The sequence below is a fragment of the Nycticebus coucang genome, chromosome 6 (assembly GCF_027406575.1).
Source record: "Nycticebus coucang isolate mNycCou1 chromosome 6, mNycCou1.pri, whole genome shotgun sequence".
Classification (NCBI taxonomy): domain Eukaryota; kingdom Metazoa; phylum Chordata; class Mammalia; order Primates; family Lorisidae; genus Nycticebus; species Nycticebus coucang.
Window position 1 is genome coordinate 30,480,208 of NC_069785.1, and position 17,931 is coordinate 30,498,138.

Consider the following 17,931-nt stretch of genomic DNA (forward strand, 5'->3'; position numbering starts at 1 on the left):
AAACAATGGAATAGGTTCAGTGCCTGTAGCTCAGTGATTAGGGTGCCAGCCACATACACCAAGGCTGGCAGATTCAAACCCAGCCCAGGCCTACTAAACAACAATGATAACTGCAACAAAAAAATAGCCAGGCATCGTGGCGGGCACTTGTAATCCCAGCTACTTGGGAGACTGAGACAAGAGGATCACTTAAGCCCAAGAGTTGGAGGTTGCTGTGAGTAGTGATGTCACAGCCCTCTATCAAGGATGACAAAGTGAGACTCTATCACAAAAAAAAAAAAAAAATGCAATAATCTTCCAGTTGGCTGTTGTGAAGAGTAATTGAATGTTAATCCATCTCCTAGGTAATGGAGACAAAAAATAATGCTCTTCACCAACTCAGCTTCTTAAATTGTGAATGAAACCTCTGTGGGTCTTTGAAAAATGTGAAGAAAGCTACCAACTTAACTGTATTCTCAATGTAAATATTTATTTTAATAACTAAGCAGATCCCTCAAGATTTTGTCCCCAGGTTCCCCTTTCCTGAACTTGGAGCATATCTAGATAACAGACATCACTAGCAACTTCAAGCCTACTTTTTAGTGTCAACATGAAGAGGAAACAGTAGACGGTGGGCAGGAGGAATTGATGAAACTCCTGAATGAGACCTTGCTAAATGGACATGTAACTGTGCAGTCTCTCTTACCCAACTGTACATGGGACCCCCCCCCCCACCAGCTGCTCTTTTCAGGTCACCATATATAGAAGAATAAAACTAGGCCTCTATCTCTCACGATACACAAAAATTAAATAAAAATAGATTAAAAACTTAAATCTAAAACCTGAAACTTTGAAACTACTTGAAGAAAATTTTGGGAAAATGCTCCTTGACATCAGTCCAGGCAAAGATTGTTGCTTTGGTTACCTGTACTCCAAAAGTACAGGCAACCAAAGCAAAAAGAGATGAATGGGGTTACATTAAGCTGAAGGCTTCTGTTCAGCAAAGGGAACAATCAATGACGTGAAGAGACAACCTGCAGAACTGGGAGAAAATATTTGCAAACTATACACTTGATAAGGGATTAATAACTTGAACATATAAGGAACTCAACTCAGTAGGAAAACAACAAATAATCTGATTAACAAATGGGCCAAAGATCTGAAGAGATACTTCTCAAAAGAAGATATACAAATGGCCAAAAGCATATGAAAAAATTCTCAACATCAGTAATCATCAGGGAAATGCAAATAAGAACAATAATGAGAAATCATCTTACCCCAGCTAAAAGTGGCTTTTTGAAAAAAAAAAAAAAAGGAATAATGGATGGCTGGTGAGGATGTGAGCAGGGGAACCCTTGTACACTGCTGATGATATATTGTTGGTGAAAATGTAAATTAGTATAGCCACTATGGAAAAGAGAATGGAGGTTCATCAAAAAACTAAAAATATAACTGCCATAGAATCAAGCATTTCCAATATTGGATATATATCCAAAGGAAGGGAAATCAATATATCGAAGAGACACCTGCATTCCTTTATTTACTGCAGCACCAAAATATAGCACCAACCTAAATGCCCATCAATGAATGAATTGATAAAGAAAATGTAGTATGTATACACAATGGAATATTATTCAACATAAAAAAAGAATGAAATCCTGCCATTTGTGGCAACATGGATAGAAACAGAGGTCATTAAGTTAGGTGAAATAAGCTGAGCAAGAAAGGCGATATCACATGTTTTCACTCATATGTGGCAGCTAAAGAAGTGACACTCATGAAGGTCGAGAGTAGACTGGTGTTTACCCTAGGCTAGGAAGAGTGGGAAGTGGGGAGGAAGAAGAGAGATTGATTAAAAGGTACAAACATATAATATGAAAGGAGTAAGACTTAGTGTTTGACAGATCATTAAGGTGATTGTAGTTTATAATAATCTATTGTACCTTTCAAAATAGCTAGAAGAGAATAATTCAAATGTTTCTAGGATAAAGAAAAGACAAATCAGTCACGCTGATTTGATTTTTACAAATAATGTGAATGTCTTAAATTATCACACACACCCTCCAAAGTATGTACATCTATTAGGTATTGATAAAAAATAAAATTAATTTTAAAAAGAAACTAAGAAATGTAAAACCTAAAGCTGAATGGCCTGTATTCACTTAGGTATGATAACAGCAGTTAACCACCAGACCTCTACAGTCTGCCTACGTCTCTTCATAGAGCTGCCTAACAGGGATTTGGGTAATGATCACGATTAGGGTAATGACCACAAGTTGCTGTATCTTCTTTATATACAAACAGATAAAATGAAGCACTGGTATGGGACTGAGAAATGTTCATGTTCTTTTCTTTTCTTTTTTTTTTTTAGAGACAGAGTTTCACTTTATCACTCTCAGTAGAGTGCTGTGGCATCACAGCTCACAGCAACCTCCAACTCTTGGGCTTAGGTGACTCTCTTGCCTCAGCTTCCCGAGTAGCTGGGACTACAGGTGCCCACCAAAACACACAGCTATTTTTTTGTTATTGTTGCAGTTTGTTCAAGGCCGGGTTTGAACCCTCCACCCTCCTTGTATGGGGCTGGCGCCCTACTCACTGAGCCACAGGCACCACCCAGGTTCTTCTTTTCATCTCTGATGTGCTGGATGACTCTGGCCTTGACCCTCAGCTCCTCTTCTGGCTTAGGGCAAGCTCGTAATGTTCTGAGGATCTAATACAGTGGTTCTCAAGCTTCCTAAGACAGCAACCCTTTAATACAGTTCCTCATGTTGTGGTGACCCCCAACCATAAAATTATTTTCGTTGTGGTTGGGGGTCACTACAACATGAGGAACTATATTAAAGGGTCGTGGCATTAGGAAGGTTGAGAACCACTGATAATGGGTTCTAACCCCACCACCCACTCACACTTACACAGGGATTAAGACTTAAAGCAAGTTGTGGTAAAGTAAGACTTCTGGAAGTCCCCAATGTTGAAAGCATCTTGGGCATCTTGGGCATCTTGCTCATGCCACCACACAAGGCTCAGAGGTACGGACTCCAAGTCCACTAGCCTGGATCAGCCTTCCTTCCTCTCACCCCAACCCCCTACCCACTCCCCAAGGTCAGTTGTTTAAAGTACACACACTTGTGCACCTCAGTGTGAGACCAAGTACCTCGGTGAGTACCCAAATCCAGCATGGACTCCATGGGTACCCAGGATAGAATATTGTGCATCTCCCCTTCCCCACTCCATCTCACTCTAAGGAAAATTTAAGTTCTTTTCTCAACTCCACTGATTATAAAGAAGCCCCAACTCCTTAGCCTGGGCCTAAAACCACCGGTTTCCAGCACCAAGCTACTCTCTTTGCAGTCACCATAGGAAGACAATGGGCTTAGGAGGAGGAAGGGATTTGAGAAGATGTTGGACTCAGAGACATGAATCTCACCAAAGCATTGTCCTCTCTCCAGAGAGGGAAAAAACGATTGTCATGCCCTGTTTGCCCAAATTCAGAGGCTTCACAGTCCCTCTCATGCACAGTTGGTGAGAGGGTAAATTTGTACAACCTTTCTAGAAGTGATTCTGATAAAATAAAGCCAAAATCAGGCCAGGCACTGTGGCTCATGCCTGTAATCCTAGCACTCTGGGAGGCCAAGGAGGGTAGATCACTTGAGTTCAAGAGTTTAAGACCAGCCTGAGCAAGAGAGACTCTGTCTCCACTAAAAATAGAAAAAGTAGGTGGGCTTCCTGACAGGCACCTGTAGTCCCAGCTACTCAGGAGACCGAGGCAAGAGGATCATTTAAGCCCAAGAGTTCGAGGTTGCTGTGAGCTATGACACTATTGCACTCTACCCATGGCAACAGAGTGAGAATCTGTATGAAATATAAATAAAATAAAATAGCCAAAGTGTCAAAAAAATGTTTCTATACTATGACTCAGTAATTCTACTAGTAAGAATTCAGGCCAGGCACAGTGGCTCATGCCTATAACCCTAGCACTCTGGGAGGCTGAGGTAGGAGAATTGCTTGAGGTCAGGAGTTCCAGACTGGCCTAAGCAAGAGCAAGACCCCATCTCTACTAAAAATAGAAAAAATTATCCAGCTACTACAGTGAGCCATAATGATGCCACTGTACTCTACCTGGGCAATAAAGCAAGATTGTCTCAAAAAAGAAAACAAAGAAGATTCAACTTCAATAAATCAGTAGACTGTTATAGCATACCTGGAATTTGAAATAGTAAATGAGGCTGGGCATAGTAGCTCACGCCTGTAATCCTAGCACTCTGGGAGGCCAAGGCAGGTATGTGCCTGAGCTCACAGGTTTGAGGCCAGCCTGAGCAAGTGCAAGACCCCATCTCTAAAAATAGCTGGGCGTTTTATGGGCACCTATAGTGGCTACTCAGGAGGCTGGAGGCAAGAGAATCACTTGAGCCCAAGAGTTTAAGGTTGCTGTGAGCTATGACACCACGGAACTCTACCTAGGGGAACAAAGTGAGACTGTCTCAAAAAAAAAAAAAGTAAGCAAGAGAGGAGAAAACAAGATTAGCCAAGGGTTAATAATTGCTGAAACTGGGTGATAGGTATATCAGGGTCTTTATCCTATTTTGTCTACTTTGGTATATGTTTGATATTTTCCATGATAAAACATTTTTTTTATTGTTGGGGATTCATTGAGGGTACAATAAGCCAGGCATGATAAAACATTTTTAAAAGAAAGCATCAGTAATACAAAACTTTACAAACATGTTAATTAATTTTTTATAGGAAACAAAGTACCAGTGGTATAAAAGTGCACTGCTAGAAGTCAAAAACAGTATTATACATCAAAACAGTGGAATGTTATGCAGGTATTAAAAATTCAAGAATGTTTTATCCAATGTTTTCAATACTAATATGAATCCAGTAGATGAACTAATACACTCCCATACAAGAGAAAAATTCAATTCAATTCAAGTTGGGGGAAGGAAAGAGAGGGAAGGAAGGAAGGGGGTTAGTACACTCCCACCTATGGGCACAGTGTAAGGGTGTATGGCACACCTCCTGGGGGCAGGACATGACTACAAAAGGGACCTTACCTAATAAATGCAAACAGCCTAATCATTTGCACCCTCATATTAATCTGAAAGAAAAAAAGGAACAAATTATCCAAAAAATGTGGGAAACTACAGTAAGTGTAATATGTTTACTGAGAATATCAGAAAGAAAAGAAAAAGAGAAAGGAACAGAAACAATATTTAAAGTACTAATGACTAAGAATTTCCCTAAATTCAAGTCCAGGAAGTTCAGAGCCCACCACCTAGGACAATAGCCAAATACACACACACATCTGCATGTGCACACACACATCACAGGCATATCACCTAGGCATATCATATTCAAATATCAGAAAGTTGAAGATAAAGAAAAAGTCTTCAAAAAAAAATTCAAGAATGTTTTAATGACATGGAAAAATGCTTACAATGCAAAGCCAAAGCCAAGTGAATACTTAGGATGTAAAATTGTATCTACAGCATTTAACTACTTATCTTAAATTAAAAATGCATAGAGAAAAAGACTATATGAAAATACACTGAAGTGTTTGTTATATAGTATGACTATGGGTGATTTTTATTTTTATTCTTGATATCATGCTATATTTTCCTAATTCTCTAATGAGCACCTTTTACTAACCACTCCTCCCACCCCCTGCACCAAATTGCATTTGTTAAGGCATACTAACTTGAAAACCTGATATATATTGAGCTCCAAGTGCTGGTCATTAGCTGGACAACAATATGCAAATTAATTAATTTCTGGGTGCCAGATTCCTCACCGATAAAACTGGCATAATAATGGTAACCTAGGCCAGATATAGAGACAGGTGGATTGCCTGAGTTCAGGAGTTCAAGACTAGCTTGAGACAGAGTGAAACCCTATCTGTAAAAATAGCTGGGTGTTGTGGTGGGTAGTGGGCCTATAGTCCCAAATACTTGGGAGGCTGAGGCAAAAGAATGGCTTAAGCCCAAGAGTTTGAGGTTGCTGTGAGCTGTGATGCCAGAGCACTCTATGGAGGACAACAGAGTGAGACCCTGTATCAAAAAAAAAAAATAATAATAATAGCAACCTGTGTCAAGAAATAAATAAATAAATAATGGCCTATTTTTTTTTTTTTTTGAGACAGAGTTTCACTTTTTCTCCCTGGGTAGAGTACTGTGGCATCACAGCTCACAGTAACCTCCAACTGCTGGGCTTACTCTTGCCTCCAAAGTAGCTGGGACTACAGGCACCTGCCACAACACCCAACTATTTTTTGTTGCAGTTTGGCCAGAGCCAGGTTCGAACCCACCACTCTCCATATATGGGGCCGGCACCCTACACCACTGAGCCACAGGCGCCACCCCATAAATAATGTCTTATTTTTCAAATCACCATTTACTGAGCATTTTCTATGTACTGGGGACTGTGCCAAATAGTTTTCCCTCCATATATTATCACACACACTATTCATGCTTACAATTCACCCACGATAATTTCAATCTCACAATAAGTTAAGGACTATATTATGATATTCCCATTTTAGAGATACACAAAGGCAGCTCAAAAAAGTTAGGTAATATACTCAGGTTTACCCAATTAGTAATTGTTCATTTTTGGAAGCCAATCTCTTGGCTTTCCGCCCGGGCTGCTCACAGTTACAGCTTTGTTGTGAGGATTGAATGAGGTAATACAAATGGGATCCACGCACAGTACCTGGCTCCAAGCACAGAACTGCTCCATTTAACATTAGTCCCCTTTTTTATGACACATGAATATTAGTAAATTGTGGCAAAACAAACAAGTATACTCTCTGCAAAACAAACAAACAAACAAAAAAACCTGCTTTGAAAGAGGGGATTGATTGTAGGACCTGTAGGGACAGACCAGAAAGGGACTAGAAGGCTGGCTGTCCCAGATACACCATGTATAGGAGGCTGGGACTGTGCATCCCACATGATCCAGGGTACTTCTGGTGGAGGTTTGTTCGGAACTTCATTGGACCCTACACCTTAATTTGCAGCTTAGAATACGGTATAGCGTCACCTCTCCAACAAGCCATCATGCCCCAATTCTGATTACCCCAACCACTATTTCTCCCTAAAAAACAGGGGACAGGTCTTCCAGGACCATAGATTGTTTGTTGTTTTTCTTTTCTCCCTAGTTTTCCCCTTTTCTTGGAGAAAAATGGAATCTTAGGGACTGAATGGCACTAGGCACTATGTGGACAAGGAAAGCTGAGTATCTAGGGGAGAGCAATGCAGCTGGGCCTGCCCCAGAACTCCCTTCTGGATGCATCTCTTTCTTTTTTTTTTTTTTGGCCAGGGCTGGATTTGAACCTGCCACCTCCGGCATATGGGGCTGGCGCCCTACTCCTTTGAGCCACAGGCCCACCCCTGGATGCATCTTAAATCCTTTTTCCCTGGCAAGCCAGCCTAAGTTGAATTCCATCCCTATTCCCTATTCCCACCATACAAATTTGCTTGTTGCCTATCTTCTCTACTAGACAGGAAACTCCATGCGGGCAGGCACCACAGTGTTCACCACTGTATATCTAGCACCCTGGCAATGTATCTGATACGCAGTAAACTACGTATGTAGGTGTTTGATGATTGGAGAAATAATGAGTGAATGGACTATCAACAGTCATGTCTCAAGCGTACCCATAGCTTCTCTGTGCTAAGCACTTAGAAGATGTGGTCCCTTTCCTGGAGGCTTAAAACTTACATGTTTCTCCAACCTCTTTTTTTTTTTTTTTTTTTTGAGACAGAGCTTCAAGCTGTTGCCCTGGGTAGAGTGCTGTGGCATCACAGCTCACAGCAACCTCCAACTCCTGGGCTCAAGCGAGTCTCCTGTCTCGGCCTCCCAAGTAGCTGGGACTACAGTCGCCCGCCACAACACCAGGCTATTTTTTGGTTGCAGCCATCATTGTTGTTTGGCAGGCCCGGGCTGGATTCGAACCCATCAGCTCAGGTGTATGTGGCTGGCGCCTTAGCCGCTTGAGCCACAGGCGCCGAGCCTCTCCAACCTCTTATATACTTTTAGGAAAACACAATGCTAGGGGAATTCTTGTTCGTTCCAAACATGCTCTTTATTGCATTGAAGGACTCAAAATGGAGCCCCCGAGTTTAAGGAATCCTGGGAAGAATTAAAGGAAGAATATATAGAATTATATAAATCTAAGTCTAGTGTTCTAATCCTGGCTTTGCCAGCTCTGCTGTGGGACCTTTGGTGAGTGATTTCCCCCTCTGGGCTTAGTTCTCTTCTCTGTAAAATGGGGGTAGGAGTTGGGGGCGAGGGATGGTGGATCAGGGCTCCAATGAAAATAAAAGCAATTGGTAAATTTGACTGTTTACTCTGTCGTGCATAACTGGACACAGTGTTCTTCTTCCTCAATGCTTGGGAAGGGATAGAACCAGAGGCAGTCTGAGTAAACTGATGGGGAGGGAAGACAGTGTGTGACCTGCTCTGTCTGGTCTAGGGCCCAGGATATGCTGCCCCTCTGGCAAATGGACAGGAAGTAGGGTAATGGGCTGGAGGACGTCTTGCCACAGTAAGGGCCCCACCCAAACATGCCTATGTGAATGTGCCCCTTGGTTTGCAAAACAAAAGACTCCAAAGCCCTGGGATCTCACTGGCATCACCAAGTATAACCTCCCTTCTCCCCATTCAAAAACAAAACACTCCTCCTCCTTCAGAGGGACAGCCCAGGGCAAAAACGGTGGAGGTGGAAGGGGAGATGCCTGGATTAAGGCCGGGACCCATTTCTAGCTTCTTCTGAAAATCCAAGGTGAGCCTCCTGGTCCCCCTCCAGCAGTTTCTTATGGCAGTGGACTCAGTGGATACAGGCATCCAATGCCAAAGGCGTCTGGCTTCAGTCCAAGCAGCTGGCAGGTTCATCCTTCTCCCTGGGGCCCCACAAATACCACTTCCGGCCCTCCTGCCTCTATCTGGGCTCTTCCTGCCTGGATTTCTATACCCACGCCTGCCCTTCCCTCTGCAGAGCTTTCCCCTCCCTTCACAATCCTTATTTCGCTGTCTCCATATCTATTTCTTTCCCCCTTCTTTTCTTTCTTCCTCCCCTGCTTCTCTCCTCCTCCTCATCCCTCCCCAGCCCAGGAATGGGTCTCCCTCCCTTTCTCCCTCTCCCACTGCATCTCCCACCTCCTTAGCTCTCACCCCTGCACCTCTTTCTTTGTATTCCTCTCACCCTCTCCCGGCCTCGCCTGCATCTCTCCTCCCCCGCCCAGCTCGGCCTCCCTCTGCCTCCCCATCTTCAGCTCAGTCTCCTCCCCCTCGCTCCTCTCCCCTCCCCGCCGCCTCACCCCACTCCCTGCCTGCATGCCAGGGTTTCTTTCCACCTTGGGGGTCTCTGTGCCTCTCATTCTCCCCTCTGCCTTCCTCCTCCCTCACCGCAGGGTTAGCTGGGCATCCATCCTCTTCTGCCTAGAGACGCCCACTCCCACCATCGCCTGTGTCTCTTCTTCACCGTATCCTCCTCTACCCATCCTCTCCTCTCCTCGCCTCTCTTCTCCCTGCCCCTTTAAATCTGCCTGGCCCAGCCTCCCCCGTGATGCTGGGATGGAGCAAACATTGATTTGTGCTGGGATGAAATCGGAATTTTGATTTATTTTTCCTCTCCCAACCATAAGAAGAAAAAAAATAATAAAAACACCCCCTCTTGATAGCCCCCTCCCCCTTCCCAGCCAGCTCCCAGATTCTCTTCCCCATCTCCATCCAAGGCAGATTTTTGCCCCTACACTATTCCCATCTCCCCCCAACACCCCTGCCACTACCTCGCCCCCCCCACCCTGCTTCTCCAGCTGGGGAGAGAGGGGACTCTCTCCTGGTTCCCTCACCTTCCCTCTCTGGGTTGGAGCAGTCTCTCCGGAAGGGGAGGGGGCTTGGCTTGTCCGGGTGAGGTGGGAGTGGAAGTACCTGTCATGGATGCTGTGTCTGGGAGGCAGCCTGAGCCCCAGCCCACATGGTGAGTAACCTGCCCCCTCCCTCCGCCTGTTTGCCCATCCCCATCCTGGCCTTTCCCCTGCAGAGCCTCCCCCATGCCCATCCCTTGCCCCCAACAAACCACCAGCCCGATCTCCCCCGTACATTTTCCAGCCTCCTCTTTGCTAGGGAAGCCAAAGGACCGGGGCAAAGGGATCCTGACAGCAGCCAGGGAAGCGGGTGGCCTAAGACTCTGCCCAGCCCTCTCTTGGGACCCCCCAATTGCCATCCACGCTGGACACTTTGGGGTTCTAGGTTGAAGAAGTGAGACTCCCAATTGTGCTTGGGACCCCAAGTTAGGGGAGGGGACCTTTCCAAGCAGGAAGGAGTGGGAAAGCCCCCATACCCCCATGGCTTGGGAGCTGCTAGAAGGTGTTGCCAAAGGAGGGGGGAAGTTGGGGGGCGGTGCTGATGCCCTAGAGCCACCGGGCCAGGGAGCGGCGGGCATAGAGGAGGGGCCTCACTCACCACTTACCCCCTCCCTTTCTCCTCAGCCACTCAGGATGAGGGTCCGGCTCTGCCTGCCCGCGCTGGGGCCCCCCCGCCCGGCCCCGGTCTAACTGCCCCCGCCTCCAGGCCTCGCCCGGCTCTCAGGCCCCCAGCCGGCTCTCCAGCCCCAGGATGCGCTGAGCCGCCGGGGGGCTGAGGCCGCGCCAACTACATGCATGTCCCCCGGGGGCAAGTTCGACTTTGACGACGGGGGCTGCTACGTGGGGGGCTGGGAGGCGGGGCGGGCACATGGCTACGGCGTGTGCACGGGGCCCGGCGCCCAGGGCGAGTACAGCGGCTGCTGGGCACATGGCTTCGAGTCACTGGGCGTCTTCACGGGGCCCGGCGGACACAGCTATCAGGGCCACTGGCAGCAGGGCAAGCGCGAAGGGCTGGGCGTGGAGCGCAAGAGCCGCTGGACATACCGTGGCGAGTGGCTGGGAGGGCTGAAGGGGCGCAGCGGCGTGTGGGAGAGCGTGTCCGGCCTGCGCTACTCCGGGCTCTGGAAGGACGGCTTCCAGGACGGCTACGGCACCGAGACCTACTCTGACGGAGGTGCGGGGCCCAGCCCACTACTGTTTGTCTGCTCGTCCGCGTGCGCCTTCCCCACGCCTCGCTGTTCCCCATAGGCCTTCTCCATCCATATGCACCCCCTGCGCCCATCCTTCTGTCCCCACATCCCCGGCTGTCCCCCATACCGCTCCCCATCAATATTACCCCCAGCCCCCATCTTTCTTTTTCTGCCTCCTCCCTTCCTCATGTCTGTCTCCCGCCGGTTTCTCCATCATCCCTTCTCTGTCTCTGTCCGCTCACACTTACTTCTCTCAGTCAGCTTGCCCTTGGGAAGCCTATTTTATACACTCCATCAGCCTGTCCACACACCCACCCCAGCTACCCCTCTTAACCCCCTTTGCCCTTTCTATGCACACTACCAAAATCCACTGATGGCTTCGGCTACCGGCCTGTCTTCACTCTGTTCTTCCACACTTTCCGACCCAGCTTGGCCTGTCCCCAGCTCCTAGTGCCCTTCCCCGACCTATGCGCTGTCTCCATCCCTCCCACTTGACACCTGGGCTTCCAGGGGCTCTTGAGGCTAGGGGTGCAAGGAACGTAGCAGCGGGTTCTGACTCTTGCTCCCACTTCTACCCCTACCAGGCACCTACCAGGGCCAGTGGCAGGCCGGGAAACGCCACGGCTACGGGGTGCGCCAGAGTGTGCCCTACCATCAGGCGGCGCTGTTGCGTTCACCCCGCCGCACCTCCCTGGACTCGGGCCACAGCGACCCTCCGACGCCGCCTCCGCCCTTGCCCCTGCCGGGCGACGAGGGAGGCAGCCCGGCCTCGGGCTCCCGGGGTGGCTTTGTGCTGGCCGGGCCAGGGGACGCCGACGGCGCGTCCTCACGAAAGCGCACGCCGGCGGCCGGTGGATTTTTCCGCCGCTCGCTGCTGCTCAGCGGGCTCCGCGCGGGCGGGCGCCGCAGCTCCCTGGGTAGCAAGCGGGGCTCCCTGCGCAGCGAAGTGAGCAGCGAGGTGGGCAGCACAGGACCCCCGGGCTCCGAGGCCAGTGGGCCTCCAGCCCCAGCGCCTCCTGCCCTCATCGAGGGCTCGGCCACAGAGGTGTACGCAGGCGAGTGGCGCGCCGACCGGCGCAGCGGCTACGGTGTGAGCCAGCGTTCCAACGGGCTGCGCTACGAGGGCGAGTGGCTGGGCAACCGGCGGCACGGCTACGGGCGCACCACCCGCCCTGACGGCTCCCGTGAGGAGGGCAAGTACAAGCGCAACAGGCTAGTGCACGGCGGGCGCGTCCGCAGTCTCCTGCCTCTGGCCCTTAGGCGGGGCAAAGTCAAGGAGAAGGTGGACAGGGCTGTCGAGGGCGCTCGTCGAGCAGTGAGTGCTGCCCGCCAACGACAGGAGATCGCCGCTGCCAGGTGAGTGTCCAGTGACAAAGCTGGGCTAAGCACTAGAGACTGGGAAGGACGAAGATTCAAGGCCTAGGGCCTGGGGTTGGGACGAGCAGGCCTCAGGACAGGCAGTTGTAGCCTTGGGTATTTGGGTGTTTATATCTGAGGCCACAGGTGGATGTGGGTGTAACTCGTGGGTGGCTAGGTATTTGAGGGATGTGTTGTAAGACCGTAAATGTGTCTCACTGTCTTTTATGTTGATGTGTGTGTCTGTGGAATCCATTGTTTTATGTGGGAATAGCTATGGCTGATTGATGCAAGAAACCTCTTGGAACTCAAATATGTCCCTAGTCTTCCTCCTCTTGCAGCTGATCCAGCAGCCTCTAGGCCTCAGGCTGGGAGCATGAGCCTTAGATGGAACAGGGACAGTCCCTTCCTAACTACATTCCACCCTGACACCATTTCAGCCTTGGGCCTTGGGGAGATCTTGTTCATATAGCTGACCTACCCATCTGAAAAGAGAGTCTCTCCCAGATTTACCTCCTCTGCTTTCTTTTACCCAACTTACAAAGGGTTGAAGAGACGAGTCTTCCCTGTAAATGAAATTTTCTTTATCAGATTACATTCCCATGTATGAGGAACTTTGCTGTCGAAAGCAGTGATGTCTAATAGGAATATAAAGTAAGCAAAATACATAATTTAAAATCTAGTAGCCACATTAAAAATATAAAGCAGGTGAGATTAATTTTAATAACATATTTTTATTTAAGCCAATATATCCAAATGGTTTTTTTCAACCTGTAATCAGTATACAATTATTGAGATATTTTACTTGCCTTTTGAATTAAGTCTTTGAAATCTGGTGTGTATTTTACCTTTAGAGCACATCATTTTGATTTAAACATGCCACATTTCAAGTGCATAGTAGCCACTATGGCTTGTGACTACTGAATTAGATAGCACAGCTCTAAAGAAAGCCAGAATCCACTCGTAATAAGATACACAAGGTCCCTGATTTATACAGCTAACACATTTGAATTTTTATATATTTAAATTTTCTTTGAAAGGGTTGAGGGCATAGTTGAGGGAATTTTTTTTAATTTGAGATTTTTTTCAGAGGATCAGAAATCAGGATGTGTCTAAATATGCTTCAGTGAATTTGTATAATGGGCAACAGGGCGTGTGTGTGTGTGTGTGTGTGTGTGTGTGTGAACACATCAAATCTGGAGTAGATGCTTGAGCCACAGAATGTGCATCTGTATATGTGTCTGAATGTCTGGATGTTAGAGTGCAAGGCCTTAAGCCAGGGAGGAGGAAGGGCAGAATGCCAGGGAACATTTTAGGCAAGATAGGGTGGAGGCATGTGCAGGAAAAACTGATCTCAGTAACTAGAGGATCAGGCAGTAAGAGGAGGTTGGTTGGTCTCCCCAGCAACAGGCCTGGCAACTCTGATTGGCTGCCAGCTGCCATGGAAACAGCAGCGCCTCAGCAGCAGGTGCCTCTGCCAGGTAGCCTAAGCCTGGCCTAATGCCTGAGCACAGACTAAGTCCACTACATAGGACTTAATCATCCAAACCCTTCACATACAAAAACACAGGTCATTGTTAATGCACTACTTTCATGGCTGCCAAGAGAACTCAAATCAAGACTATGACCCTAATACACTGCCCCAAACCCTGAGAGTAGCTCAGTTTTAGGACAGGAGTAGGCATGTAGAGTCTGAAAGTCCGGAGACAGAACAGGGTGTTCTGAGATCCCTCCAAGCAGACTCTAAAGGTCCGTGACCCACTAGGACTCTGGAGAGAAGGCTGACCGTATCTCCCAAAGCGTATAAATAAGAAGTAGACCTAAAACTATAGTGGACATCATCTCATCCTCCCCACCCCCATACACAGACTACCTCCCTAAGCCGGGTAAAATAGGCTTAAAGGAAGTCATGGGTCTTCATCTATTCGAGACCATGGTAAGCACATCTGATTACTTCTATACCTGTTCCTTTGCATCCCACTATCAGGCAGCATTACAGAACTAAGTGAAAGCTTTAGCCATCTACCATTAACAGCAGAGGGTGAAAGAGAAGAGAAAATTGAGGAAGCATTCAACATGAGAGAGAGAACTGAGAAATAACAATGGGAAAGGATTAATAACAGGATAGAAGGAGAATCATGGAAGGGAGACTAAGCACTTACCCAAAAGGTATAATCACAGCAGTGAGAAAGCATGTGTGTTAGCAAGGAGAGGAGGCAGCATCATAGCAAAAAGGAGAGACCCATCTTGCTCTGGTTCTAGAGCTTAGAAAAGAATGAGGCAGGACCAGATGTGGTGGCTCCTACCTATAATCCTAGCACTCTGGAAGGTCAAGGCAGAGGATCCCTTGAGCTCAGAAGTTGGAGACCAGCCTTAGCAAAAGCAAGACCTCATCTCTACTAAAAATAGAAAAATTAGCTGAGCATTGGGGTGGGTGCCTGTAGTCCCAGCTGCTCGGAAAGCTGAGGCAAGAAGGATCACTTGAGCCCAGGAGTTTGAGGTCTCTGGGAGCTAGGCTGATGCTGCAGCACTCTACTGTGGGCAACAGAGTGAAACTCTGTCTCTTTTTTTCTCAAAAAAAGAAAACAAGCATGAGGCGTGGCAAGGGACAGGAGCAGTAGCCCAACAGAAGAAGCCAAAGGAAAGCAGGATGGGAAATTCTTATGTCAGGAAATAATAATGAGGACTGGCAGTGGAAAGGGAAAGGAAGGCAAAGGCTCCTAATAGGATGGTGAGAGTGGTTGATAACAAGTGGTATTAACTGCAAAGAGGGTGGTAAGCGTAGCTTGTAAGCACCAAGCAGGACTATGTGCTAAGGGAATGAGGTCTCAGCTGTCACTGGGAAGGGCGCAGGACAGAAATGGAATAACAGAGTTCCAGGAAGGCTGGAAGAAGGAAGTGTTACTATAGGACATAATGGTAGAAGGGTGTGAAAGGAGCAGGAAGGTGTGATGACAGTAAACACAGCCCAGGTCCAGGAGATGAAAACCAAAGGGTTACTGCCCAGCCTGCCAGGGAGGCAAGCAGCTGGCAGAGTGTGAGGAAGGGTGAGGACTCAGAGGTGAGCTCAGATCAGGAGGATGTACTATGGTGGGGATATGGACAGGTGGTCTGGAGTATCTGAGCAGGGACTAATTTGAAGTGAGGAAATGTCAGCTAAGTCCCTGTGCTCCAACTCAACAGGGCAGCAGACGCCCTTCTAAAGGCAGTGGCAGCGACCAGTGTTGCCGAGAAGGCTGTGGAGGCAGCACGAATGGCCAAATTGATAGCCCAGGACCTGCAACCCATGCTAGAGGCCCCAGGTGAGGTGTGGGCAGCCTGGGGGAAGGGTGAGCCTGCTAGGGAGTGAAAGAGGCCCAGGCATGGGGCAGAGGGATGGGAAGCCCTGCAAGGAAACTGGGGATGAGAATAGCTAAGAGGTACAAAGGTCCATGCAGATGAAGGGTGCGGGCCTGGACTGGTTCTTTCTGGACTGGACTGGGAATTTATGAAGTAGGGTAACCAGGAGTTTGGGGTCTGGAAATGAGGTTATGAGCCTAAGGATACTGGAATCCTGGGAGGTGCCCAGTCAGGGGGCTAAAACTGCAGCCACTCTAGCCCAAAGCCAGTTAGGCCCCCCTGATTCTTAGCTATCCCTGCCCAGGCCGCAGACCCAGGCAGGACTCAGAAGGTTCCGACACAGAGCCCTTGGATGAGGACAGCCCAGGGGTGTACGAGAATGGACTGACCCCTTCAGAGGGATCCCCTGAACTGCCCAGTAGTCCTGCCTCCTCCCGCCAACCCTGGCGACCACCTGCCTGCCGGAGCCCACTGCCTCCTGGAGGGGACCAGGGTCCTTTCTCCAGCCCCAAAGCTTGGCCTGAGGAGTGGGGGGGCCCGGGTGAGCAAGCAGAGGAACTAGCTGGCTATGAGGCTGAGGATGAGGCCGGGATGCAGGGGCCAGGTCCCAGAAACGGTTCCCCACTCCTTGGAGCTTGCAGCGACAGTTCAGGAAGTCTGCGAGAGGAGGAGGGGGAAGATGAAGAACCCTTGCCCCAGCTGAGGGCCTCAGGAGGCTCAGAGCTTGAGCCCATCACCATGCTGGTCCTGAAGGGCCCGTCCTCAAGGGGTCCCAATGCTGGTTGCCTGACAGAAGAGCTCGAAGAGCCTGCTGCAACCGAGAGGCCTGCCCAGCCGGTGAGACATCCTCTGCCTCCACTGTGTGCCCTCTTCTCAAAGCTTTACATCCCACCCTTCCTCTGTCTGATCCCCTATGGGGGCTTGGATTTCACCTTAGCTTCCTCTGCCTGTCCAGTCTTGGACCATATCCCACCTCAAAGAAATAGAAAGTTCTCAAGCTTGAAAGAAACTTAAGACACCTTTAAGTCCAACTGGTTCATTTGACAGATGGGGGAACTGAGGCCTGGAGCATTCAAAGTAACTTGCCCAAGGTTACAAACTAATAATTAACGTACAGCCAGACATTTTTCCCTGTTCTCCTTCCATATCATTTCCAACTCTCAGTTTCCTACTCCACCCCCACCCCACCTCCACACTCTTTCTCTCTTTGGTGCTCAGAAATAAAAAAGGAAAAGATTGTTCCCTCCCTACCCTGACTCTTCCCTCCCTCCCTCTCCTGGGAAGAAGGGAAATAGAGAAGAAGGCAGAAAATTGGGAGAGGTGGAGTTTCCCCAAAACTCTGTACTCTGATTGGACTCTAAGCCTTCTGTTTCCTAGCAACCACATCCTCACTCCTTCATCCCTCTGCCTTACTGCAGTACTGGCTGCAGCTGCCAAAGTCTGCTACTAAGGCCAGGCACCTTCTGCCTGGGCCACATGATATGCTGGTGGGAGGGAAGCAGAGGGAGGAGGGAGGAACGGCTGTCTCTGCCTTGAGGATGCCAGAAGAAAGGTGGGGACTGCCTGGGAGAAAAGGGCTGTTTTACAATCAAAAACAAAGGCTGGAGATCACTCCCACCCCACCCCGCCCTCTGCTGGGTGGCACCCGGGACCCCCTTTGGCTTTGCCACCCCAGCCAAGGTAGGAAGGTGGGTTCTGGTTCTGGAGGCCTAAGCCTGTCCCCCACCTTTGTCTCTCTAGGGAGCTGCCAACCCCCTGGTGGTGGGAGCCGTTGCCCTCCTGGACCTCAGCCTGGCGTTCCTGTTCTCCCAGCTCCTCACCTGAGGCTACTTCCTGGCCTAGTTCTGGCTTTGGTTGCCTGCCTTCTCACCCCTTTGCCCGGCCTTTTTCTCGTTTCCTTTCCCTGGTTGTGTTTTCTCCTATCTTTCCCTCTCATCTCCCTTTCCTTTCTTTTCTGCCTCCTCCCCTTACTTTTGTCTCTTGCTTTTTCTTTCCCTCTCCTTTCAGATTATCTCATTTATTCTGGATCTGTCTCTATCTTCCTCACTCCTTTCCTATCCCAATCCCTTCTTTCTCTAGATTGTTTACATATGAAGGGCTTTTCTCTCTCAGAGTTGCTCTCTTCTCTGAGACACACAAATCTAAGTCAGACCATTGCCCCAAGTCCACCCCACCTTTTCTTTAGACCTAAACTTCACTGA

The 17,931-nt window shown here is 48.6% G+C and overlaps 1 protein-coding gene across 3 annotated transcripts; it reads left to right on the forward strand.

The window, feature by feature from the left end:
• The first annotated feature begins 8,978 nt into the window (after positions 1-8,978).
• On the forward strand, positions 8,979-17,841 carry JPH4 (junctophilin 4). Of its 3 annotated transcripts, none has more exons than XM_053595188.1 (6): positions 8,979-9,958; positions 10,470-11,019; positions 11,620-12,391; positions 15,575-15,693; positions 16,365-16,567; positions 17,471-17,841. In XM_053595188.1, exons 2-6 carry the CDS (start codon positions 10,641-10,643, stop codon positions 17,552-17,554), a joined length of 1,557 nt encoding a protein of 518 aa, XP_053451163.1. In that variant the 5' UTR covers positions 8,979-9,958; positions 10,470-10,640; the 3' UTR covers positions 17,555-17,841. The 3 variants fall into 3 exon arrangements, with proteins under 3 accessions (XP_053451163.1, XP_053451161.1, XP_053451162.1); XM_053595186.1 differs by having other exon boundaries at positions 8,980-9,958; positions 16,035-16,567; XM_053595187.1 differs by lacking the exon at positions 8,979-9,958 and adding an exon at positions 10,102-10,239 and having other exon boundaries at positions 16,035-16,567.
• The last annotated feature ends 90 nt before the right edge of the window (positions 17,842-17,931 follow it).